The sequence below is a fragment of the Bacillus rossius genome, chromosome 11, assembly GCF_032445375.1.
Source record: "Bacillus rossius redtenbacheri isolate Brsri chromosome 11, Brsri_v3, whole genome shotgun sequence".
In the NCBI taxonomy this organism is placed as follows: domain Eukaryota; kingdom Metazoa; phylum Arthropoda; class Insecta; order Phasmatodea; family Bacillidae; genus Bacillus; species Bacillus rossius.
Window position 1 is genome coordinate 40,693,042 of NC_086338.1, and position 27,672 is coordinate 40,720,713.

At 36.5% G+C, this 27,672-nt stretch overlaps 1 protein-coding gene across 4 annotated transcripts in view; it reads left to right on the forward strand.

The window, feature by feature from the left end:
* LOC134536855 (la-related protein 1) overlaps nucleotides 1–27,672 on the forward strand; it is a 182,847-nt gene that overhangs the window by 131,053 nt on the left and 24,122 nt on the right. For 2 of the 4 annotated variants that reach the window (XM_063376879.1, XM_063376882.1), the window contains exons 4-14: nucleotides 5,564–5,774; nucleotides 9,765–9,866; nucleotides 10,721–10,962; nucleotides 13,108–13,232; nucleotides 15,065–15,251; nucleotides 16,578–16,920; nucleotides 17,897–18,150; nucleotides 18,811–18,983; nucleotides 20,285–20,504; nucleotides 21,184–21,381; nucleotides 24,622–24,842. In XM_063376879.1, coding sequence (XP_063232949.1) covers nucleotides 5,564–5,774; nucleotides 9,765–9,866; nucleotides 10,721–10,962; nucleotides 13,108–13,232; nucleotides 15,065–15,251; nucleotides 16,578–16,920; nucleotides 17,897–18,150; nucleotides 18,811–18,983; nucleotides 20,285–20,504; nucleotides 21,184–21,381; nucleotides 24,622–24,842 — 2,276 coding nt within the window. The remainder of the gene's footprint in view (nucleotides 1–5,563; nucleotides 5,775–9,764; nucleotides 9,867–10,720; nucleotides 10,963–13,107; nucleotides 13,233–15,064; nucleotides 15,252–16,577; nucleotides 16,921–17,896; nucleotides 18,151–18,810; nucleotides 18,984–20,284; nucleotides 20,505–21,183; nucleotides 21,382–24,621; nucleotides 24,843–27,672) is intronic. The other 2 variants (XM_063376881.1, XM_063376880.1) reach the window with 2 other exon arrangements.

The following is a 27,672-nucleotide window of genomic DNA, read 5'->3' on the forward strand; positions in this document are numbered from 1 at the left end:
GTTTACCTAGTGTACTTATTTTGTAACCAAAATTACATAAATTTTTCTATAAATTTTTACGATCTCAGTACAATTGTTTTATTAAATATATTTTTAGATTTTCTTAGTTATTGTAAGTTGGTTTCTCTGGTTGATTTGATGCTAGTTGACTACCAAGGATTTGTGTTAGATTGTGTTAGTAAATATCTATTTAGATGTTCTTGGATATTGCAGGTGTGTTTCTGTCTGCTTAATTCCATCCTATCATTGACTATCCAGATCTATGTTACAAAATATTACTTCATTTTCAGCAATTCATAATAGGTCTGAGTGTGTGAATTAGTAAGTGATGCCTTTAAATTCAAGACATATTTATGTAGATAAAACATGTAGACCGCTGTTCCTTGTATAGGATTTCAAATATTATGCTTAGGGTAGAGTGGGGGAGTTCCGATCATCGAGGTAATTCCGACCACTATCGATCTCTGAAATGTCGATTTATTTGAGTCAGTTGTACGATGCTACGCTCTTGCGGAGGATAAATGAAGCACGTTCAGATAGTTGGCGCGATTCTGCCTGCGTAATGACAGCCGCAAGAGTATTTTGTTTATTTCGTCGATAATTCGTGTAAGAAATTTGGATCATATTATGTAAGGTAGGTAATAAACTAGCCATAAGTAAAATCTGCAATTATTTATACATAAGTAAACAGGATTAATATGAATAATAATGAACTTACAATTTTTTTTTTTACTTACCGTGAGTTACAGAAGATGCGAGTTTGTTTACACATGGTAATTCGGGGTAATTCCGATCAGTGCTGATCGGAATTCCCCCGAATAATCGGAATTACCCCATATAGCATTTTAATCAATAAATTTTAATAATATAAAATATTTTAATAACAATTATGTAATACACTGTTCACTGATGCTTCGACATAGAGTACGAACAACACAAAACGCATCATGGAATGCTGAATCACTGACTGCAGCTGTTACAGCTATAGAGGAAAAAAGGAAAGAATTAGGAAAGCAGCTAAATGCTATGGAATTTCGTATGCAACACTTCATAACCGACTGAAATCAGGTAATGATTCAAAAGTTATTTTAGGATGACCACCAATATTTTACACTGCACAGGAAGATGTAATTCTTCTGTCAAAATTATTTTATGGGATCACAGACCTCAGAAAGCTAGCTTTTTCTTTTGCTGAGAAAATGTAGATTCCACACAATTTCTGCATGGAAAGTAAATTGGCTGGAAGGGATTGGCTGGAAGGTTTCATGAGGCGACACCCCAGCATATCACTCCGACAACCACAAGCAACCAGCATCAATAGGATTACAGCGTTCAATAAAGTTAGAAGTCAAATTGTTTTATGATGATTTGGAAGACGTAATGTTGAAGCACAAATTTTCACATGACAGGATCTTCAACGTAGACGAGACTGGCATAAGTACTGTCCAAAATCCAGGCAAGATACTCGCCAAAAAGGGGGAGAAGAGAGTTGGAACAGCAGTCACCTGGGAAATGGGGACAAAATGTGACGGTTGTATTTGCAATGAATGCCAGCGGTTCTTTCCCACTACCAATATTTATCTACCCACGTCAAAGGTTGAGCAAGATTAAGAAGACAGATGGTCCCCAAGGTTCTTTGTATCAGTGTTCCAAGTCAGGCTGGATAAATGAGGAACTTTTTAGCATGGCTACAACATTTCAGTGCCTTTTGTAAACCAGAGCCTAACAATCCAGTTTTGCTTGTTCTGGACAACCATTCCAGCCACATATCTCTCGAGTCACATGAATTTTGTCGTCACAATGGAATAATCATGCTGTCTCTGCCTCCACACACATCCCATAGAATGCAGCCTTTCGATGTTGCTTTGTATGCACCGCTGAAGAAGACCTATCACAAAGCATGCAGAAGATGGATGGTAAATCATCCCCACGAAAAACTCAGTCCAGATGAACTTTCAGGACTCTTTAACATTGCGTTTATGAAGGTAGCAACAATTCAGAAGGCAGTCAATGGTTTTCGGAAAACTGGAATTGGCCTTTAGATCCAGATATTTTTTCTGAAGAGGAATTCTTTCCCAGTAACCTGCAAGAGGTGGATAGGTCTATCATAGAAGGAACAATTGAAAATGTTACCACTGTCACTTTTCCTGTTATTTCAAGTTCAACTACCGGTAACAGAATTGTCTCGCCCAATATGGATTTTACACAATCCAGTTGTGCTGGTCCTTCGTTTTCTTTCCAGGATGTGGCTCCAGTCCAAAAATAATTTCTCGGGTCGCAATAGAGTCAAAGACAAGGCCTAGAAGAAAAATGTATTCTCAGATCCTAACTTCAACTCCGCAAAAGAAATGTCTTGAAGATGCTAGGGTAAAAAGGGCTGTTGCAAAAAAGAAACAATGTTGTAAGAAGATACTTCCAGTTAGTTCCTCAGAAGATGATGCAGTTGCTGGCCCTTGTGATGACATAGAACCAACAATAAGCAATGCCAAAGACTTTTGCGATCTTTGTGGATGCACTTCGTGTTCAGAGTGGGCTCATGCAGAGTGCACTGGTTTTGATACACCAGACAATTATATTTGTGACTATTGTCAGTCATAAATACCAATCACTTAAGAGTTAATTTTATCAGCTATAATTTACATAATTTTTATTTTGGATCAATATTTTTTTTTTCACACAAAATATTTTAATTCAATTGCTTGTAGTGTGCTATGCATTTATTTGTGCTTTTAGTATTAGTTAAGTAACAGCCGTATGTCCAAAATAATTTAAATATATTGGTGAATATAAATGATCGGAATTACCCAAATGTCGGGGTAATTCCGACCAAACATACGACTAATTAAAAATATTTTTTTTCCCAAACCAATAACAATTCCTTTATTTCTAATACCCACAAGTCAAGCCATAATATAGGAGAATATATATTCTGTTTTACACCTCATTTCCGTAACAAATTGTCTTAATATGGACAATCTTGCTTAAGTGATTGGAATTCCCCCACTCTACCCTACACTCACGAGCTATGTTAGATATTTAATTTTCTTGTCATTTATATTGGGCTACTCCAGCAAATTTTTTGTGCAAATGATTATAAATTGAACACTTGCATGACTTTTTAAACACTATTGGATAACACTTTACAACATTTGTGAGGAAACATAAAATGTGAGCTTGCTAGTGAGGTAAAATGACAGGAATAGCAGTTATATAAAATAAACTTAACTACAAGACAATGAAATAAAATGCTAGCGAGCCCGAGTATTAAGGCTCTGTTTCACTTGTTATTTTGATTTTTTCATCTGCCATATTTATCTATATGGAATTTTAAGATTATAAAAAAAAATGAGATTTTAAAAAAAATTTATTTACAAGTTCAATATAAAGTTTTAAAAATAAAGGCAACTTAGAAGAAGAAAAAAAACACGTAAATGTAATAAATATCGTAGTCATTAGTAGAGCTTTAGTGATTAAACAAGAAAACCTAAATTGTTTCATTTAATTATTAAAATAAATAAATAAGAGTTTAAAAAAACTAAAAAACACGCTTTTATAGAAAATCCAACTAAAAAAATAAAAAATAAATTTTAATAAATTTAATTTAAAAATAGTGTAAAATAAAAAAAATTAATTTTATTTAAAAAAACTATGGGGTGCATGGTGTCAATAGTTATAATTATTTTACTGACATATATGAGTAGAAGGATTATCATTTTGATAATATCTTAAAAAGCACCCCACGCTTTTTTTTAAATAAAATACATTTTTTTATTTTACACTATTTTTAATTTTAATTTACAAAAATTTATTTTCTATTTTTTAGTTGGATTTTCTATAAAAGCATGTTTTTTAGTTTTTTAAACTCTTATTTATTTTTTACTTTTTAGTTTTGTTTATTTATAAACGCGTGGTTTTTTAATTTTTTTAAAATGTTATTTGTTCTAATCTACTATTAATTCCGTGATAACTATAAGTAACTGTAATTATTTTGCAAATTATTAATGTGTTCAGCTGTATTGATAGTCAAATCTCGATTTTAGAAGCCATTAAAAAATTTTAACGTTATCAATATATACAGTGAGACTTAATGGTATAAGGTTATTGACGAACAAGTGATATCGACCAATCGTACATACTGTACGAAATTAATGCTGTGAAGCAGGAAAGGATGGGAGTTACGGATTAATTATTACGTGAAGCGTTCCACATTTATGTAACAGGAATTTTGGGAAGGATAAGGATTGATAAAGGATGAGGAAAGGACCTGCTCAATGAGAGAGTATACAATATGTGAGAAAAATTTGGATAGACCGGACTGGGATTCGAACCCAGAGCCTTCCGATGACATGTCGGCTGCTCTATCATCAGGCGCTAAATGTACGATAAATATGGACCAAAGCGCCCCACGCCTTTTTCACAATAATACTAGTATTTTTCATTCATTATTGTTTTAAGCTTATTTTTAATATTATTTCCTCAATTTCTTCCAGGTAAAAATCCTTAAACTGTAAGTTTTGCTCTCTATCCAAATATGTTTTTGATATATCATTTGACAAACTTATCCATATTTTCCGTGTGTGATGTCTTTTATTTAATGAGTTACTGACCTTGGCATAGTTTGGAGTATTTGTAACTGCTTGGTGTAGATTTGCAGGTTGGTGTTCGAGTGGAATTTCAAAAATCTGCCCATCAGGTGTAGCTATTGAGGTTATGCATATTGGTGTTTTATTTCCCATCTGCTGTTGGTTTCACAGCAAAATCAAACTTCAATTTTTCCATGTTTCGTGAAATATTTGCAGAAAATGTTGTTTTATAATAATGTTTCACTCTTGGTTAATTGGTGAAATGAAACAGACGTAATTGTGTTTCTCTATTTAATGAAAGAAACAACATTTAAAGCCCTTATTTCAGGTTTTTTTTCTTCATATTTTTACAAATATAGATAATATTCTCTTCAAGAAAGTATATTGCTCACAATAAACATAACCCATTCTCACTTTTCATTTAATTAAATGTCACAATATTTAGTAGGTTTTGTTTATATCGTGCCAAAGACAAACTGAAAGAAAAGAGTTCGCACATTGTAAAGAAAACCATTTTGCTCATGTGCGAACTCTTTCTTGGGAAATTATATAAATTGACAAAAATCTTATTTTGCAAATTGAATAATGGAATAATCTTATCAAATTAGTGTATTGTCATCGGTCCTTGATAAATCTACAAAGTTTGAATGAAATCTGGCCGTTTAAAGTGGGTCAAAATCGCACCCAAAGGAGTCGGGTTACAAACATACAAACAAACATACAGGTGAAGCTAATATAAAGGGTGTAAAAAAAGCACCTGGGCGAGTGCGGTGGTGAGCGGTACGATGGTAGCATGCAATCGCGCAGGTCGAGAACATGCGTTGTGATCGTACCGTTTGTTTTTGTTTCGGCATATTTTTTTTTTTGTGCTGTGGCAGCGCAGTGAGTTGTGGAACCGTTAAATCCTACGAAAAGAGCCGCGGCGTGCCAGCCCCTGGGCTAGCGAGGGCAGCTGTAGAGTGCAGGGTTGCCGGTTGCAGCGCAAGCCGCCGGCGGTGGTGGCGGCGGGGGTGGGGCCGAAGCAGAACGGCCACGTGAAGAACGGTGCCATCAGCAGCTCCAGCTCCACCTCCAGCTCCGGGGGGCAGGACGGGGAGAAGGGCGACCACCACGAGGGCTCGACGTCGTCCGAGGAGAACCGGGCGCCGGGCACCGCACCGGCCGCCGACGCCGCCGACAGACCCAGGAGAAGTGAGTGGATCCCTCGTCTCGCACACGTTCTCTCTCCCTGTCTCCATGCCAGTACTGTCGGGACACCTTCGTCACATTTTCTTGCCTTCAGAATTTTTTTGTGATATTCAAAACTTATGTTCCTGCTGAAATGTTATGTAAAATTTAAAATTTTTTTCCACACGTGTAAACATACAAATTCTATTTCCGCCTTGTGGTAGTATTTTTTTTATAACGATAATGATTAATAGTTTTAATAATCGTGTAAACTTTTTTCTTAATATTGTAAAAACATATTTAATGTTTACTTACAAACTGCAGTACATTTTGAAGTTATACTTCTAATGCGACTTCCAACAAGGTTGGGTTAAACGTTTTGCCTCTACCACGGAGAATAACGCTACCACGGCAAATTATTTGCATGCAATTAAAACTATTTTTTAATGATGCCAAAGAAGTATAACTTCTCACGTGCGTACCTAAGTACACGCACCCAATTTTTTTCTTAAGTTAACTTTCAAGTGTCTCAACTCATTTCAAACTATGCGGCATTCTGAATCAAAATGATGTGTGTCGACTTGCGACCCTGAGCCAGCAAGAATATTTTAATGTCGATGCTCGATACCAGTGCATGCCGCGTGGTTGAGTGTTTCGGCAATGTGCGAGTCGAGACTCTTGGCCTGATGGTCAAGGTCGCCCATGCATGCTCTGGTTCATCTCGACTCCCAGACAGTGAAGGGGGTCGAATAGTACTCTTGACGAGTATCGACACCAAGATACGTTGCTTGTCAACACAGTGGACGTCCCTAGCTGCCAGATCGGAACACCGTGGTTGAATTTTCAGACCATTTGTTTCCCGTGGATGCGATTTGGTTTTTTTTTTATGGTACTATTCCTACTGGGGCAAAATTTAGATATTTTTTTTTTAGCAAGTGGGAAATGTGACAGAAATTTCTTGGGTTTGGGGGGGGGGGGGGATTTTGTCTGTCTGAGGTTACTCTCAAATTCATTTGTTCCATCAAAGCTCCATTTTAATTTTATTATTCTTCATCTTCTGGAATGATCGCAATGTTGAACATATGGTAATCACTAGGGGGGCGCAACTGTATAGGTGGTATAAGGCCACTAAAAAACTGTGAGGTTGAGAAATTAAACATCAAAAATTAAGTTTTCTATATAGGAAAAATATACAACTTTCTAAAAAAAAAAAAAAAAAACACATACATACACATACACTCTTGGCTGAGAATTTATTGAATGCTGTAGTAACTGTGTGACTTATTGATGAAAATGGCAAAATATATGTACTTTGGAATAATTTTTGCCAAAGAGAAATTTTTTTTGCAATAGAAAGAGAGGTTTTTTTAACAAGTTTTGCTACATCATAGCTAGCTACACCATTAACATTTTTATCACTATGACTTTTATTACGTTTCAAGACCAGCAATGAAATAATTTTCAAAATATTACAGAAAAAAGTGATGTTTCAAATTCCCATCCACACAATTTTAAGTTGGTTTTATGTTGCATGCCTGTGTGATGTCAGCCCCTCATGTCATGCTCGAGATGTTGCCCTTAATTATATGCTGTTATAGTGGTGGATCGAATCACAATTTTCTTGAATCCAAATCCTGTATTTGACTCACAAAGAATACCTAAAATCCAAGTGTAGGTTTGAAAGGTCAAAAAATAAATTAATGTACAATGAATGTAATATATTAATATGGTGTTGAAATATTTAATCCTTTAAATGTCTGTGTTACAAACTAATTGTTCCAAATCAATAAAGATTGTAAGTTTATTAACTTAACTACGTACTTAGAGTACAAAATCATTGGAGGAATGGGAATACCACTTCAGTGTTGTTAGTGTTGGAATTTTTCAATTCACTCCGATATCAAATACTTAAGATTTAATGGCATTTGAGGATTTGACTGGCACAACCCTTATCATCTTTTGTGTGTTGTAGAGCACTGCCAAATCACATAAATCTATGTGTCGAAGGTGAAATAAACATTTAACTGTAATAATTTTTAATACCTAGTAAATTTTTTAGTATGTATTAATATTAATTTATTTAGTACTGACAAATAGTTGAACAACATACGAACAATGTGTTTTATTTGCATTGTGTGCAAACTGGCAATAGAATAAAACAATAATTAAACTTATGGGGTCAGGCCACAGTATTTTTTTGTCACGGAAGGATGGCATGTTAATAATTCAATGATAATAATTTCCTGAATATTATAAATATTAGTTAGGAAAATCTTTTGCAAGAAAATGTGAGTTTGTAGGAATGGTTCGACATCAGGTTTGCTTTTTTAATATATGTAGAATTAATTTATAAAAATTATAATGTGTGTATCACGGAAGGACAGGAAAAAGAGACAATGTTCTGTATTAAATGTAAAATTGCATTTTTTATCTCTGAATAGAATAATTTAACAAGGCTCTCTATGCTTAATATTCCAGGTATGTACATCATGTTATATACAACAAAAAAATTTTATGGTTTTGTTTACTTGCATATTTCAGTTGTGAAAACACAGTAAGTACCATCACAGAAGGAAGGAAATTTTGTCCCATTATTGTTTAAAAATTTAAGGGCTTAATAGATCATTAATATTACGTAGCAAAATGAACAAACACATTTTAGAAACAAATTAAGCTTCATTTTCATCAGTAGGAGAATTAAGCTTGTAAATAAACCTATCATTACCAATTCGACATTCCATTAGTGGATCAGGGAGTAAAAGCAACACATCACTTCTTGAAAGTGTAAATATATCACTTTCATCATATTCCTTTGTTGTCTATTGCCTTAACCCCATTACTCATAAATCACGAGACAATAATTAATTATACACCATTAACTTGTAAACCACTCAATCCGAAGTTAAACACGTCGACTCACAACAGATGTTTTTGCTGAAATGTATGAGTTAGGTTTTAGATTTAAATTAAGGAAAAAGGAGGGGGGGGGGGGGGCAATTAAACATAAAATAAAAAATAAGTTAACATTTGTGTACAAGTTATGTCATGTCATGTGTGCAATGTATGTACAAACAATATCTATTCACACATTTTACAAAAGGCGATTGCCTTAAGCAGCATCATATAATTTAATTTTTTGGAAACCGCCTACATATTTTATATTTGGTAAAATACTTATAAAAATGCATAGGAAATGTTTGCTCATTGAGCGAGGTATTATTTAAAGCCTTAGAGTCTATTTACATACCATAAAAGATTTTATGTACGGTGTCCAGTTAGAGTTCATATTGATTGTGCATTGTAGTTGCTGATTTTTATGAGCTATTATAGAAAGCTTATTGTTGCTATTCTAAAAGAACTCATTGATATTTCATTGTGTTAAGATTAACTTGCCATTCAATACCAGACCTACTTGAATGCTTTGTGAGTGCACAAGTGTAACGTGTGCACTGTCGTTTTACCGAGTTATTTTTGTTGCTTTTGTGAACTTGTTTGTACAAGCAGATGGACTGTAGAACTCATTGAAAGTGTGTGTTTCCAAAAAAAAAAACATGTTTTAAACTTTTGTCAATGTAAATATGTTAAGTACTGTCAGGCTTCAGCTAATGTTGTACTTCTGTCACTGATGAATTGAATAACTGTTGGGTTTATACTATGTTTGCAGGATCAATGTTGATATCTTGATGATGGATTTCATATGATGTTACAAATTTACAGTTAAAGTGAAGTTTTTGAAGCTGGATGGTCATATATAAAGTAATCTTTCTATGACAGTACAATCTTGAGGTGGCATAATCCATGTACATATGGACAATGGCTTACAAAAATGCAACGAGGTTTTGAAGTTGTCACTTTTTGAATTTCTAGCTGTAGTTTTCAGTTTTCTGTGAAAGGGTTTATTATTTATTTTCAATTACCCAAGAACTAAAATTTTTGTGTAAGTATCCTGATCATAGTGTTCATAGCAGAACGCTTGATTTTTTTTTAAAACTTATTTGTGCGTGCCTGTTGCAGACATGAAGTACAAGTGGGTCCCCGTGCCGTTAGACGTGATGCGTGGCAAGAGGGACGCAGAGCATTTCTCTCGATTCGCGAGGGACAGGAGCGGCGAGCAAGGTTAGAACAGGAGGCTGTTTTCATGTTGCTCACCTGTGTTCAAAAATATTACGTACATACTTCAAGGCCGTCTACACACGGGGCAATTCTGAAGCAATCCAACAGCGTTCTGATATCCCCTCCCTGTCACTTCCTAGACGAAGGACCAGGGAACCACCAATATGAACGCAAGCTATGTGCGATCCACCCGACATGTGTGATTTTAGAAACAAGGGCATGCAGGAATGACCAGTAACAGTGCTAGAAGTCAAAAAATCTTTAATTTTGAGCAGCCTTTTGCTTACTCACATTTTGTTTTTTGATGCCTTGCTTCTGTTCTCACATTAAATTAAAATAGTTGAAGGGATTCCTCTTTAAAAAAAATTACATGGTAATTATTATATTTATAATAATTTATTAATAATTATTAAATTTAATAATTTATAATACTTATTTTAGCTTCCCTAACTTAAAAATCTGCGGAGTCCTGTGAATAGTAAATATATTTTTTTTGTTTAATGTTTAGTTGTATGACATAAAAAATGACCCTGTGATATAAATAAGTTCTGAGAATATTTTATTAAAAAGGTGCTGAAAAGTTTTGAAATTTGCTCATTATCTGTTTGCAACTTGTTCGTAGCCGACAAGATGTTAGGCTGTAATTCAGTCATTCATTGTAAAAAAAAAACTGGATGTAGTTGTTGAAAGCCTGATCCGGATCTGATGCAAAGTAAGACTCTGCGGTTTGGGTTGTTACTGTACGGCTGAGATGCCAAGGGTCCAGTTTGTCGTCCGAAGTCCAACGGGGGAGAGTGTTGATAACGGGTCCGTGGGAGACACGAGGAGTGTAGTTGTCTGCTGCTGTGTTGCCCCAGGTGGCGGCGGCGACGGCAGCCGGGAGAACGGCGACCCGTACTGGAAGGGCTCGGAGACCTCGGATCGGGGACCTCCGGGCCACTACCGCGGGGGGCGGGGGGCAGGCGGCCCTCCGCGCTACAGGGGCAGGGGTGCCCGGGGAGCTGGTCGGGGCCACCTGGGCCGGGGAGGGTACCGCAAGGCGGGCGGGCCCCACTCGGACACAGACTACCCGGACTACCCCACGGAGTACAGCAGTCGGGTGAGTACAGTATACTAGTAATGTGGGCGGAAAAATTTCCCTTTTTTCCAACACCATCATAATTTTCATAAATGGACGTAGTTATGCAAAAAGGAACCAACCCACATGAAACCTATTCTGAGTATTTTGAAGTTAAAGTTAATTATAAATTGTAATTCTCGTATTGATAACATAATGTGGGTATAATTTTAATGGTCTAGTATAAATACTGATATAATAATAGCAAGGACGGTACGAACAACCTTGTACTATTTTAATTTATTTTCAAATAAAATACAACAAAATTGTGGGGTTGGTTCCTTTTTGCATAACTACATCCAATTTAGAGACATTAATACTGTGCCGTTAATTAGTAAATTCGACACGAGATATTTTAAATTTTTATTATGATTTTAAATTTTTGTGTGGAAATTTTATTTGCTCTACTATAGTGTAATTTTAATTTGTAAGACCAATGACCGGTCGTAACCCCCTGGGGACCGGTGACCGTTCTCTAGGTCTGCCACGCAAAAACGAAGGCGCCAAAACTGATCACTAGCGCTTCCTAGCGGCCAAGTCGCGAACTTCTCCGCTTGCCTGCCCGTTAGGGCGCCAGAGAGCAGCACCTGCTTTGCCTTGTGTTATATGGACACCGTGGTTGAGTCGATTGTTTTCAACTCAGACCACCTCCGACAGAGATCGCTACGGTCGCCCAGTGTGGCCAACTTCAAGATTCCTGCTAGAGTTTTTTTTTTCCGCATTCGGGCAACTTCGGTATTTTTCGGCGGCCCAGACCTGTTAGAGCCGGTGGGCATTTTTAATTACGGGACGCAACTTCCAGCAGACGACCAACTCAACAGCGACCAGTGTTTTTCTCAAGAAAATGTAAAACTAATAGAACTAATTATCAATGTAATAATCGAATCCATCCAACTTTGGGTGTGAAAGTCATAATGCAAATGTTTATATGTCAAACTACGAATGTAAACTGTTCTCAGTAAGCACAGGCCGGCCTATTTTCGTTTTCCTTTTGTTAATCTTTGAAAATTGTTAAAACCTTTTGTGTGTATGTTAAAATAATGGAAACATGATAATGAATCAGGGCAAATAAAACAGGGAAACTATAGATCAAGTTAATCGTGTAGTTTTTATTTTATTGATTATAACGATCCTACAACTTCCCCTTTGCTTGTTACTGGAAGTTCCTAAATTGTGTTTGTTCCCACCTCGTGTCGCCTCTGGTAAATCATTTCATTTAACGTATTTTTTTTTCCAGCTTGTTTCCAAGGCTCTTTTAATTAATTCCAAATAATTCTATTTTGAGGCACGAGGGGTGTTACAATACACTTAGATAAATAGTACATTCCACACTTCATTTACAGTGTTCAGTATCCATCATCTATTATGAACTTTTTTACCACTTGTAAAATTTTATGTTACCATTCTTATTTCAATACAAGTAAAAAACTTTAAAGTTAAAAAGTAGTTACAATAAAAAACTGCGGAGTATGCCCTATATACAATTCATTCGTCTTTTTGTACCACCTAATGGCTCGCTTATTTGTTGGTTATTTATATTTGTATAAAACGGTTCATAAAAGTTATTTGTGCGTTCCGGTTTTTCAAAAATACTTTTTCCAGAAAAGATGTCAATATTTGTGTTATATAATGACAGTCCATGTTAAATATACCTGAATTCGAGTACACCAATCAATCCCTCACTTAGCACGACTAATGCGTTCCTAAAAATGTTCATGTTATTCGAAGTTGTGTATTTTGAAGCATTAGTCTCCATAATTAACAAGGCTAATTTATTTAATGTGTTCCAAAATATGTAGGGAAATATTCTTTACGTAATATAAATGCGTAGAATGATACTCAATGATTAATATGTTACACCATTTATTTAGCAAGACTTTCATTCCAAAATAATGAAAAAGAGTCGTAATTTTGTAAAGTACGGTACAAAACAAGAGGGGAGGGGTAAGCTCAAATTACAAGTTTTTAAAAGCACTGAACTTTAATTTAGAGTACTTGCAAGTGTCTACTATTTTGATTAGTGCTTTATTTTCCTGGAGCAAACAAATTATGGTGTTACTTCGAGGGGTAGGTGTGATATTTTTTATTGGTTGTGCTGGGCTCCCATCATTTTTGCGGGTTTTGCAGGCGGGGCATTTCGGGGAAGCCACCACTCCATCCTTCATGATGCCGTACATGGGGACCTACTACTTCGGTCCCAACACCTTCCAGATGGATGAGCCAGCTCTCAAAGAGCACATCAAGAAGCAGATGTGAGTTCAGAGAACCCATGGTTTCTTACAGATTCAGCGTAAATATATGTCGTTATGTTCACACTCGCCTGGAAACAAATTAATTTGTTTTCTTGAAAATCTTAATTTGACTTCTGTAGTTGGTTATCATTCTATGGTTTCATGCCTTCATTGCTAATATTTGCATAAACGATGACATGCCGGAGTGGTTGTATTAATTGTTTGATTAAAAAGTTTCCCATGGTCATATGGTTGCTTGATATAGTCTGCTGATAAAACTGGACACAAAAAATTTTTTTTTGCTCCAGATGTTTTAATTGTTTTATGTTAAATACAAAGTTAGGTATTTGCTTTGCTAATCTTGAAGGTAACTTAAGGTAGCAACAATTAATTAATAAACTCATGTTTTTATATTATTTTTAGTGGTGCACCGATGCGGATACAGATGAATCAATCGGCGATTATGGGTACTTACCGATTAATCGTAATCGGCGATTATCTTAACGATTACTTTGCAGATTATCTACGTCCCTGCGTAATTTAGTAGATTTTTACCGTGTAATATTTTTACACATTTTAGGACGAAATACGGTAATATTTGTATATATTACAAAATTCATCTAACTCCGTCATATCAAGATTACAGATATATCGTTCAGTTTAATAAATCTCATTGCCTCGAACAATAAAAAATACATTTTTCCTACACGTTTATTTACGTTTCGTCTTTTGTTCTGTCTTTTGTTTAGTGGCCTTGTACATTACCTATAGCCAGAGACGTAAAATAGATGGCACGCAATCAAAATACCACAAGCAGTGGCAGTGGTTTCTATGAGAATCGATCTTTTCGAGTCGTAGTAGCGGTTCAAAATCGTGGTCCCGATACCTTTCAGAGTTTATCACTGCGTTTTACAAACTCGTTATGGGCGTCTTTGGTAACATTATCCGTTGTGTTATTTGTATGTGACGTGAAAAGTGAAAAAGTATTTATAATTTTATACATTCAGTCAACATTAATAAAATCACAGGTGCTACAATTGGTTTTGAGTCATTTTTATATAATTATAGTGAGATGGCGACTAGGGAGAAAAAAAGTGAAGTGTGGAAACATTTTTCTATAAACTCAAGTGAACAAAATATAGCAACATGTTTACATTGTTAAACGGTAATTTCTTGATGCAACCTTATGTGATAGTCGATAATAATGCTAGTTTTCCGCAACAAAAACTTACCCACTGTAAATTACAATTACGTATTAGACTGTAGTTCAAGTTGTTTACAATAACAAATATAAATAGAAGTTAATTTAATTTACACTTTGCAATGATTTAATAGTGTATTTTATATATTTTTATACTGTTATTATGACTGTATTCTCAATTTTACCTAATCTTGTTATTAAATTCACATGGGAATAAAAAATTTTGTGTGCATTATTACACTTAAAAAAATTTGTTCATTATAATCGGTAACTGAATCGGTATCTGCCGATTATTGCTCTCATAATCGGTAATCGGTAAAGTCATATCGGTGCACCACTAATTATTTTATATTCACATACATATTCAGACATGTAATACTTTCCATTCAGATGTTTGAGATGTTATCTCACCTAACTGTATATGTGGTCCTGTTTCTAAAATCCACTTGGAATGACTTTGAATCTGCTATCATTGTAAATAAAACTTACATAACAAATCTCGTAAAAATTCTGTTTTGATTCAGCCACGTCATTTTGGTTGGCAATTTTATTTCAGTTTTAATAAAACATTTAACGGGAATTTTTATTTGTTAGTATATTTTCCCCCAAGCTTGCAGTTCTTATCATTGATCTTGCAATGCACATTTTGCAGAGAATATTACTTCAGTGAAGATAACCTGGTGCGAGACTTCTACCTGCGCCGCAAGATGGACCAAGACGGCTATCTACCGGTGACTCTGATAGCATCCTTCCAGAGGGTGCAGGCGCTGTCCACAGACGTAGACGTGATCATTAACGCAATCAAGGATTCCGAAGTGCTGGAGCTCACAGACCGGAAGGCAAGTTGCATAGTTGGTTTATTAGATTTGCTTGGCTTCTGGGTTGTAGCCGCATCCAAGGTGAATATATCACAGTTTCAGTAGATGTTGCAGTTACCTAGGTAGTAGTACCTAGTAGGTAACTCTACCCTGATGATGGTGACTGCAACATCGACTGAAACATCAGTGTTATATTCACCTTGGATACAGCTACAATCCAGAATCCAAGCAACTTCAGACAATGGCAGCGAAAGCCTATAAGTTGGTATTGTTTATTTAGTGAAGATGAAAGTAAGTAAAATGTATTTATTTATAAGTAAAAGATACTAAATTAGTAAGACTTTTAATCTAAAATGTATTTGTGTTGTCTGAGATATTGCTTATCTGAGATTGCTGGGGTCTACAGAGACTCTGTTAATCAAGACACTGCTGTATTTATTTTTATTGTCATTATGTACTTAAAATTTATTAAGTATGTGAATTTATTCTGCTAGTTCTCTTGCATTTGTGGTTAACTGAAATTTTTTGGTCTATCATAAAAATCTGCACATTCCCGTGAATAATAGATCTATTTTGTGTTGTTATTTTCTTTACTATACAAAAAATGATATGTAAGAAAATTTTAAAAGGTTTTTTAATAGTCCAGAAATTGGTTCACCAGGTATTTGTAGTCATTAACATTTTCCCCACTCATTAAATTCATAATGCTATTATTGTACATTGTCAGTCTTTATTTTTACAGACAATATTTTTTATAGTTTTATTTTTAGCCCAATTATTTTTTTTAAATAAAGATATTTGTGTTATTGGTCTTATTTTATTAAACACTTTTTATTTTATGGTGATTGTGTTTATTGTAAAATACCAACCATCATGTGGGGGAAAAAATAGTTGGTAGGCACCAGAAAGGGAAAAAAGAAAAAAAAAACTATTGTAACACATACATAGACATAATACAATTTAAACATGGAAAATTATAAATAAAAACAAAAACTAGGATATAGTAAAACAACAATAATCATTAGACGTCACTAGATTTACTATTAAATTTTAAATATAAACTAGTATTTATGAATAATTTCTTAATACATAAATAGCGAAATTTTTTTAATCAAGTAAGAACTGAAACTAGATTTTTAACATGTATTTGTTTATGTAAGAAAGGGGAAAAAAAAATCTATCAAATTTGTTAAAGTGATTGATTAGTCTACGTAACACGTCATTATTATTGTTAATAGTACCGAGTAAAGACTGTCAATAACTATTAAAGGCAGGAACTTTAATACCTGTATTTTCAGTTGTTGTTTCTCAGTCATGACTGACAACTCGTACTCTCTTGTGTTGAAGCAGGTGCGCACGAAGGTGGACCCCACCAAGTGGCCCATAAAGGAGTCTGCTCCAGCCGTGGTGACAGCGATGGGCGTGCTCCCATACGCTGCCCCGCCTGCTCCTCCTGTGGCCGCTGTCGTCCCGGCCCCCGCCCCGGCCCCCGCCCCTGCCCCCACCCCTGCTCCCGTCCTCGCCCCTGCCACTGCCACTGCCACTGCCACTGCCACTGCCCCCTTACCGGAGAACCTCAACCCGGACGTGCCGGAGTTCGTTCCCGTGGTCGTGCGGGCCCCGGAAGAGGGCTCGTCCCGTCAGGAAGACAACACCGGGGATGGTGATGCCGCTGTGGAGGCTGTGGAAGGTTGGTGTTTTGGAGTTTGGCCCCTGATCTTTATGCACATGCACTGAGTTGATTAAATTAGTCTCGATTAACTGAGGTTCTGTATGATCCGAGATGACCCTAGTGCCACTGCCAGCGAAAACCTTTTTGGAAAATTTTCTTGAGGACCCAGAAGCGATCCAACTGTTAACCACACGTTAAAGAAAACTAACCTCGAGGATGCCATTTCCTGGTTTGGGCAACTCGTAGAATGATGAGAAGGAAGAAAATCTGGGATCTGCGACGTCACGGCAATGCCGATTGCCACGAAAGAAATCAAAAGGCATAGAACAGAGTTCGTTGCTGCCCAGTTTTATATAGTGAAAGAAAATAATGGTACGCATGTTGCCTAGTTATATTGAGCAATTATTTTTTTTGTGAAAACAACTTATCAGTATGTTTAAATTACATGGCACAGAAACGGGTATGATTATTCAGCACTTAATTCAGCAGATTATTCCTCTTGTGAAAAAAAAGTTTTTCTTTGTTTGTTTCTTTTGTTTTTGTATTTTTTTCTGTTATGAATTAAAACATCAAATAATCTACAGTTTCATCTTTTACTTCTAAAAATGGATTAACACTTTTTCAGCTTTTTAATTGCATAGCAGATATATATTGTTTTACCAAGTAAAGCATATTTTACATAGTTCATTTTTCTAAACATATCAATTTAATTTTGCAAATTTTTTGTTTCAATATATATATATATATATATTTTTTAGCATTTATTTTATCATTAGGATTGGTTATTATTATTTACATAATGTGTGGAAATAGTTGTGTACTTTAATTTGTGTAAAACGCTTGTATGCATCAGTCTTAGTTAGTGTTCTTGCCTGGTTATGCAGTAGCTTTCACTCCTTCAAGCTTATGAAATTTCCATTACTTCGCAGCCGGTCACCTTTGTCTAGTAATGGAGTTGTGTGATGTTAATTGACACACTGCTCTTCTGTTGCAGCAGCTCAAGTGGAAGAGATGAAGCCAAGCGAAACCTCTCCTGCGATAGACGACGTGCAGGAGCCTGTCTCTGGTGAAGAACCAAGCACAGAGGTCTCAGTCGAGCCTGCAACGTCTCCTTTGCCGAGCAAAGTCACAGAGGTTGAAACCTGCCAGTCTGAAGTCGATGTTGCCAGCCGACCTGGCGATGAGATCGACAGCAGGGAGGAGCTGGTTTTCGACTCCGCGAGGGATGAAGAGGACATATGGAGGGAGGTGAGCGGTGTTCATATTTTTTTTTGTGGTATTCAGCCCGAAAGCTCGTTAGATCCTACTCGAGTGCTGGTCTTGGCCAATGTTGATTCAAACCCGTGTCGCATCATGACAGGACACTTGTCACTCCACAGCTTGAAGAACACTAGGAACCGACGCTGTACCGAGAAGGTGTACAAAGGCGTAAGTTAGGTGGGGTAGAGGTTTTTGTGCATTGTTAGAGCAGGTACGCACGAAGGTGGACCCGACCAAGTGGCCCGTAAAGGAGTCTACAAAGGCCGTGGTGACAGCAGTTGCATCTTGTTGGTTAAATTTTTTATTTTAAATGTGTGATGTGATGATCAAAATCATTTTCATTTTTGGAAATAGCACAAGAAAACTGAAAAATAAATACTGGTGCATGTGATTTGTTTTTGCTTGTTTCTAAGCTGCATAGTTATAATTTATGACAGTTTTAAGTTTTTTTTTTTTTTTCTTTCTAAGTTATGAAGCTCATTAGTTGTGTGGTGTAACATTGTATGTTTCTTAATTACTACCTGTTTCAAACCTATGTCAAGTTTTAAAATTGTTTAATTTCCAAAATTAATAATGTTTAATCAAACAGGAAATTGTCTTTAACGTGAAATCGGTGGCTTCACTGTTTTTGTGTGTTTGCTTGGCTAGGTGAAGCGCCGCATGAAGCCGCCCCACAAGGGGAAGTCGGAGGAGAGGGACAGGGATGCTGCGAGGGAGGACCGCCGTGTCAGCGTCAGCGAGCGGGAGGAGCTGGACTTCCAGTTTGACGAGGACCTGGACACCCCCGTGCCGTCCGGCCGCCACAACACCTTCACGGACTGGTGGGCACGCTTTTGTTCTCAATCGGGAATTGCAGGGGATTTGTTCAGCTATATATAGACACACGCACGAGAGAGAGAGAGAGAGAGAGAGAGAGAGAGAGAGAGAGAGAGAGAGAGAGAGAGAGAGAGATACAGATAGAGGTAGAGAGAGATAGAGAGAGAGAGAGGTGGAGATGGAGATATTGTGTGTGTGTGTGTGTATATATAAGTAATATGCTCCTAGCACGATATGGATTTATTTTAGACAGTGAAAACCTCTTTCTGCCAGCACATTCAGGAATACGGCCAAGCCATTTGGGTGATTTACCAAATTATAGAACATAGATGTTGTTTTTAACGGGAATACCAAAGAAAAATTGGTATGTTCTCAACACAATTATATTTTCAAATTGCTGTAATATAAATGGAAAGAAAAAAAAGTAGTAATGTTGAGCATTGCTGTTTAAAAACTTTCTCTGATATCTAATTGCACAGTAGCGCAACCTGATGGTCAAGATCCGGACGGGAGCTGCTCAATCTGTGCCAGATTACTCAATGTGCTGAACTGAAGAATCCTGGATTTATAAATGTGGACTATATATTTTTCAGTTCTGGTGCTGTTAATTTTCCACATATTATATAATAGCTGAAAACAAACGTGCCAACAATTATGTATATAATAATTAAAAATTTTCCTTCACATCTACACTTTTACTAATAGTTCTTCAGAAATTACGTTTTGATATTAGTTTTGGCGAATATTTTAAGTTTTGTATGTGTCGAGAGTAGTGAGCGCTTGTAGCTTTAAGATTTCTCTTTAGAGGTAGTCAGCCATTTTCCTTCCTTTGTTTTGTGGCTCTTCGAGCTGGAAAGTTGATCCGCTAATGCCTCACACATTGGAGACTAGTATTGTGATTGTTAGGTGTTTTTAATTGTATGATAACCAGTATTTTACTGCTTATTTAAAAAAAATTACTATAACTCAGTTTTTTAACCATGACTTATGCAGATTTTCTGTAGTTTGGATGTAAAATTGCAACCTTACAATTTTGTTTATCTCTATAATTTTGATGCTTTACAACAAATGATAAGGCAGATTTAAAACACAAGTTTGTCATCCTTAAATAGTTTGTGACATACCTCTGCACAACTTTAAGACTGTTGATTGCTTTGGATATGCCTTTAATACTGTCTGCTGTTGGTATGTTCTCAGCCGATAGGAAATTCAATTAAACTTTCATGTATTTATTTGTTTTATATGAATTTATTATTTTACTGGAAAATCTTTTCACTGGATATTTTTGAATTCCATCTTATCGTAGGTCGGAAGATGAGGACTCGGACTACGAACTGAGCGACCGCGAGATAAACAACCTGCTGATTGTGAAGCAGACGTCCCAGTCATCGCGCTACCCTAAGCACGAAGGACACGACCGAACCGGCGATTGGACGACCCGTGTAAAGATCACTCAGGAATTGGCTCAAGCCGTCAACGACGGGCTCAGCTACTACGAGGAGGATCTGTGGTCACAGCAAGAAAGAGTAAGTGATGTTCCGAGTCTTTCTGCAGACTTTGGTTCCTAAAATGCTTGCCAGTTTGTCAAATGGTGTAAGAAGCTTTGTAGTTGTGTACATTATTTATGTAAAGCTTAACTTTTTTGTTTTGTTGCCAGTACATTTTTTTCTTCTCCATATTTAATGTTAGTACAGGATTCAGACACGGGTAAAGCATATTTTTACATGGCCCATTTGAAGAATATTTTAGCAAATAAATATTATAAATTATATGTACTGTCTCATATAAGATGTCTGTGTTTGGCTGTTTGCATACATTTAAGTTGTCAGCTGACATTGTTATGCAAGCCATGATGTTTTTATTTTAAGTAAATGTGTTTTTTTTAGTGGTTAATCTTCATAGATTTTAGTTGTTGTTTTTTTTTTTAGTTTTTTTTAATATTTTTAAGAGTAATATTTTTGTTTCTTTGTGACATGATCAATAATGCATTTATTTTTCACTCAAGAGATTAATAGACTTTAAATAATTGCTGTAATACATTTATTATTAATTAATAAGTATTTGGTACTCTGATTACTTTCAAGAATGATATATGGCTCTTGGAAGAGTGAAATTGGCCATTATTGATTTAGATAATACACACTGATTGTTGACTCTTGGTGTTCACGTTCAGCCTTCAAACTGCGAGCCTGAATGCTGCTACAGGTGCAGCTGTCCGGCAGCTACAAGACGGTCAACATCATAACCCAGGAAGTGTTCGAGAAGATAGCCCCGCGGGCCCCTCACAAGACGAACCCCGAGGTGCCTCCCCCGCCCCCTTCCTCGCTGGCGCACTCGCTGGCGTCCGGGGAGGAGGACGAGGTCGAAGTGGAGGCGAAGGAGGCTGACAAGGCGCCCAAGAAGGTACAGTTCCCCGCGGGATGTGGTTGTCGGATCTTATTTGCTGTGTGGTCAACCGGTAAGCTCACTGCCACGGAGACGATCCGGGCTTGACTCCTTCCATGTAGGGTTGACCCTGATATTTTGTGACTTGAATTTTTCAGTGAACCTGCAAATTTTATCATACTACTTTTGTTTCTCCCAATCTGTCATGACCATCGATGCTCCAGTCTCATATTATTTATCATTATGTTTAACAACATCAGTGTCTAAGAATACACACAAAGACAAACCACCTACATCCATAAAATTATGTCAAAAACATTAGATTAATATTAAACTACATATAGATTTTGATGTGTTTGTACTTCTATTTCTCAAAACAGTAATTGGTTTCAGCACTTCAAGTTAAACAGCTCTGGTAGCTGCATTCAGTAATTGGTCTGTTGACGGAGCGAGGTGATGTGGTCGATGAACTCTCTTTTCAGAGGATCCGTGTTAAAAACTTGCTCCTTCAATCCTGATAACTGTTTTCCGATGTTTTCCCGAAACAACTCCAGGCCAATGCTTACATGGTTGCGTACTACATACAGTAGAACCCCGATTTAACGAAGTGCTACGGTTACCGAAAATGTTTACTCTAAATCGATGTTTCGTTAAATCCGATTTACCGATTTTCAATGACCCCCGCACTCATAATCGCGTACCTACGTTTCCATATCGTAGACAGGGTCGACGCTGGTATCTTGTGCTGCCGTGCCATCTCAGACTTCGTCAACATTCCATCTTCAAACTTTTTGATCTCGCTCGTACGGCCCCCGGTTCGTACGTACACCTCGGTCGTACATACAGATTTTTAGAAACCGTGAAAAATGAGGCATAAAAAAAAGTTTAAAAATATGTAAAGTATAAGAAATACGTTAAAGTTTATTAAAATACAGTCGCAACCTGCAGCGTTTATAACAAAAACGAGCTACATACACATTGCGTCACAGTAAAAAATTTAAAAAAAAAGGCCGCAAATAGATGGAAATTTACCGTCCATAGCGCGCCGTACGCGGAGAAAGGTCATTGTACTCGGTCAGCTGCTATTACGGCGCGGCGTAGCCGCCGGCTGACTCTCTTTGTTCGCTGAGCTGCGCAGCACTTATAAAAAAGTATTCCAAAAACTAAACACCGCGCACAAAGCTCTTACTGAGAATGATAGAGCTGTAGCAAACCGTATGTATTCGGTACTGAGTAACGGGTGCGCCATCTAGTAACGAGTAACGAAGCACGGCTGCATCTCGTTACTCGCATTTTTTGTATGTTTTACGCATGCGCGCGCATATTCGATGAATTTGCGTTACAAAGAACGATGTTTGTTTATTAAGTAAAGTATAATTTGGAAATTCGTCGTCAGTTTTTTACTGTTTATTAAAGGTATTGTGTGTGTAGACAAAGTTTGAGATTGGAATAGAAACAACGTAAGAAAGTATTGTTTACAAATTAGAAATATGTATGTTTTTGTTTTTTATTATCGCGTATTTTCACGTTTTTTTTTGTTATTATCTTAAAAGAGATAATATAAAAAAGCCGCATTAATGAGATTTAATTGTTTCTTGGTTAACAAAAACTGTTAATTATCAAATATTGTTAATTGTGTATATTCTATTTATTATTATTTACGCGACGTCATAATGTACGCGTACGCAATACGACTCGATTCGTTGGTGCAACATAACATAGCTTTTTAATGCGGTTTCAGAAGTAACGAGTAACGTAACGATACAATAGTAACGAGTACTAATTGTTATAGTAACGAATACATACGGGTACACTTTTTTTCGTTACTTTTACACATCTAGAGAATAATGATAATGGCGTATTGGTGTGACGTGTCACAAGTTGAAAAAACCTGGAGGATGGGAAAGGGAATATTTGGAAACGTGTGATTATTGGCTAGCACTATTACTATGCGGGCGTGTTTGGAAGATAACGTGGTGAGTCAAGCCAGGCATTGGAGGGGGAGGGGGATGCGGACAAAGAAACCCTTCATGACGTCATGTGTCGCGGACAGTCTATCTATCCAGGCGCGCGCAATGGCACGCACCTACGCAATTCAGTTACAGCGCCCGCAGCTTTTAAGCAATTTGAAAAAAAAAATTTTATTTTTTCGTATTTGGACAGATGATGCAAAGGCACATATTAATATTTAGTACCTCCATTCTATTACTGACACCACAGAGTGTATTTTTTAATAAGATTCCATTACTATTTACTTGAATTTTTTGGAAATCTATATTATTATTTTAATAAATTGGTGATTTTTGTTGGTTCCTGAAAACCTTTACGTTAAATCGCTGTTTTCGTTAAATCCGTGTTCGCAAAATCGGGGTTCTACTGTATATGCCATTGAGGATTCCTTCTCTCATATTTCCTATCTGTTATTTTCCTATGTGTTAATTCTTCGGATGGCTTCACTTTTTATGAGACATTAAGCACAAATAAAATAGCTCTTTATTTTGGTTTAGATAGAGTTGTAATAGGCTGCTGTAGATTGTTTTTTTTTTTTGTATCTATAAATATTCACATAAAATTTTAATATAATATCAAACTATTCAGGAGTATTAAATCTTTTTTTTATTAAATCAAATTTAAACATAGAGTAGTTAAAATGTGTTTTTAACACTTCACAGTCTAAGAAAAATTGATGAAAGATAAAGTAAAATGAAAATGAGGAAAATATAAATTATAACCAAAGATTAATTTTTATACCGAGAAAACATGTACATGTACTAGCATGTCGAAGAAAATAAATCGAAATTTCTGAATAAATCATCTTAACTCTATACATGTTACTCCCTTTTTCATATTTCAATTTATTTTTAACTGGTTGGTTCCGCTTGCTGTATCTGAGAACTAATGTCAAAAAAAAATTCTATTTTAAATGTTGGGAGTGTTGTTTGGGCATAGTGCTAGAATGTGTGGTGGTGGTTTGGATATTTGAATTTGGCGCCATCGATCGCGAGTGGCGCCACTGTGGCGGCCATCGTGTTCAGCAGTGCCAATCTGCAAATAGTTCTCGTCGGGTCTTATGCCGTTCCTCCGCGTCGCTGGGGCGTCATTGCAGCTATAAACTATTAAGTTTCGATTCAGTTTTGTGAAACGGGGAGGAATGTGCGGTTAATGCAATTTTGAATAGAAATTTTTTTTTTTGGAATGCTTGCAACCCGGTTATCTGTAGTGCAAGCGTGGTGACCGTAGCTGGGACCGTCCCTTCAGGTGCGCATACCGCAGGAGTCGGCCGACACCCACCACCACCCGGTGAGGCAGCACCACAGGCACGTGCCGCGCTTCTACCCGGTGGTGAAGGACGCCGTGCCGCTGGACGCGAGCGCCCTGCGCAAGCGCAAGACCCGGCACAGCAGCAACCCGCCCGTGGAGCACCACGTGGGCTGGATCATGGACGTGCGGGAGCACCGCCCGCGCACCAGCTCCGTGGGGTGAGGCCCGTCGCCGGGGTTCACTCTCGCTTTCGTACCGCTTGCAAATGTTTGTGAAGGAATATTTAAAAAAAAAAAAATTGGTCCTCTGTGAAGTCGGTTTACGGACGATAGTTTTAACGTGACAACGTCACAACAAAACATTGATGAAATGATAGTTTAGTTAAAGTACTAAATTTAAAAGCTACTTTTTAAAAGCCCGCTTTAACCTATTTGATATAATAGTAGATTCTTAGGCCAATCGAGCGGAAGAGAGATAGGTGCGGCGCAAGCGTACAATGAGCGTAACGGGACAAAGCGTACTGGGACAATGTGCGTAACGGGACACTTTATCGTGCGTGCAGCTGGCGTTCATTGATTTATTAGACGTCACGTCAAAAAAAAATGGATAATAGAAGTACAGTAGAGTCCCGCTAATACGAACTCGCTTTGCCTGGACATGATTTACTCACTAGAGCGAATCGGCAAGAGTCGATTTTTGCCTCTATAATGACAAATAATTTTATAAATTATTAAATTCAAAATGTCGAATCGAATTCATAATTTTCGAGTACTCGCAGACCCCCGTAACCATCTTAATTAATTATTGAATTTGCCTGGCACAACCTTTTTTGGTATTAAAATTATTTAAAAATTTAAACAATACCTCACCGTACTTAGAAATTTTGAAATAGTAATGAATTTTTTTATGCATTTTTTAATTGCATTAGTATTCATTGCACAATAAAATGAATGCTCGGTGATCTTTACAAGTTATAGAATCATCATTTACTTATTCTAGATAAATTACTCTGTATTATTATTAGCTGTATCCAAATACATAGGGATAAGTCAATAGGATACACATTCTTACATCCCTCAGCAAATTCGGCCACACTGTAGAGGATACATTTCTAATAGATGGATAGTATCTGAATGTTTTTACTACTAGCACCGCCTTTTTTCAGTTGGTCGTACTATAGTGCACGTAGTTTGAGTCATTATATCTATGCATTTTCAGCAAATCATAAATGACAACAACCAATTTAAAAAAAATTAATGTAGCGTGAGTTATAAATGTCAGTGAATAAAATAAAAAAATTTTATGAATCTCAAAATATTAAAAATACAGCAAAACCCCTTATTTGCACTTTTCATGGGGACAAAGTAAAAAAGTGTAAAAAGCGGGAAAGTGTAAATAAAGGGAAAAGTAAGAAATACGTTAAAGTTAATTAAAATACAGTCGCATCCTGCAGCGTTCATAACAAATGCGGGCTACATTACACATACGCATTGCACCACAGTAAAAAAAATTTAAAAAAAGGGCCGCAAATTGGAAATTTACCGTCAATAGCGCGCCGTGCGCGGAGAAAGGTCATCGTACTCAATCAGCTGTTATGGCGCGGCGTAGCCGCCGGCTGGCTCTCTCTGTTGTCTGAGCTGCGCATGCGCAGTATAACTCACTCAACGCTCCGCCCAGACTCGTGACGTTCCATCAGCAGCCAGCCAATAGATGCGAGCTTAGCGGGAAAAAATATAAGCTCCATTTCCCGTGTACCAGTTTTGTCCAGTTCTAATACCAGTTTATTGGTATACGCACCAGTTTTCTCGCTGCTGTGACGTGTTCAAGTTTACGTTCATCTTGATGTCTTGATACCAATAATTAATTATTTACGATCCTCAGAAATAAATGGTTAGTTTAAAAAATATGCATCAACTGTACAATACTTCCGAAATTATAAAATACGTTTAAAACAGTTACCAAGACTCCGCTCATTTTATCTTGTGAAGTTTATGTCTCGTACCAGTATTTCGGCTAAGTTGTGACATAAAATAATATAGTATCAGAACGTTTATACATTCGTGAGTTTACATTTTTCCCGAGTACATTTTAGATTGTCTCCTGCTATAATTACTCGGACTTTTACACCCGTAGGCTTAAATTATTATATGTTTAGAAATAAAACAACTTTTCACGTTATAAAATATGTTTATTTTGCGATTTAAAATGTTCACTGCCGACTATAAAAGTTACGTTTTTCACAATGTGTTTAGGCCTACTATGGTTGTTACGTGACGTAAATAGCGGGATGGATTCGATTTTTGAGACGTAATTCGCGTGAAAGTATTGTATTGGATTAATTGGGAACCAAACGGGACCTGAAGTATATAATGCAAATAACGGGAAAACGTAAATAACGGTTACGTAAATAAGGGGTTTCACTGTACTTATAATTAAATAGAGGTGGATGGGAATGGAATTTTTACTTCGGAATGGGATTCAGGTTGGGCTAGAAATTGGATTTTCTGGATTGGGATTGGGATTGGGATTGGGAGTAACAGCATAGAAATTATGTTCACTTAACTTAGTCAAAAGTAAAAATTTAGTATTTAAAATATGTTTGATCATTTTCAGTACTTAATTTAGTCTGATGTTTTATTGATGTGTGTGTTTATGTGATATCTTTGTGCTTTGTCTGGTCAATACATGTGCAAAGTTGTGGTTTGTTACATGATGTGGATTGTGGCGAAAACTTAAGCATATGTTTTTATAGTACAAAAATTAGTTTGCCGGAAATGTTTACTATTAAGAAAATTGGTTTTCCCAAAGTATTGTCCTGAGGGGAAAAATTATTTTCCTCAAGTTCGGGAATAGTCTCTTTCCTGACTTTTGTCCCAAGTTTCGGGATCATATCCACCTCTATTGTTAAATATTTCTGTAAGTGTAAGTTCGTTTTTTGGTATTTTATATTAAGGTTTTTAGTCTTTGAGTTATTACTTATATTTAGAATGTTTTAAACAAATCTTATGCGAAAAATCTCAAGTAATACTACATACAAACAAAATAAAA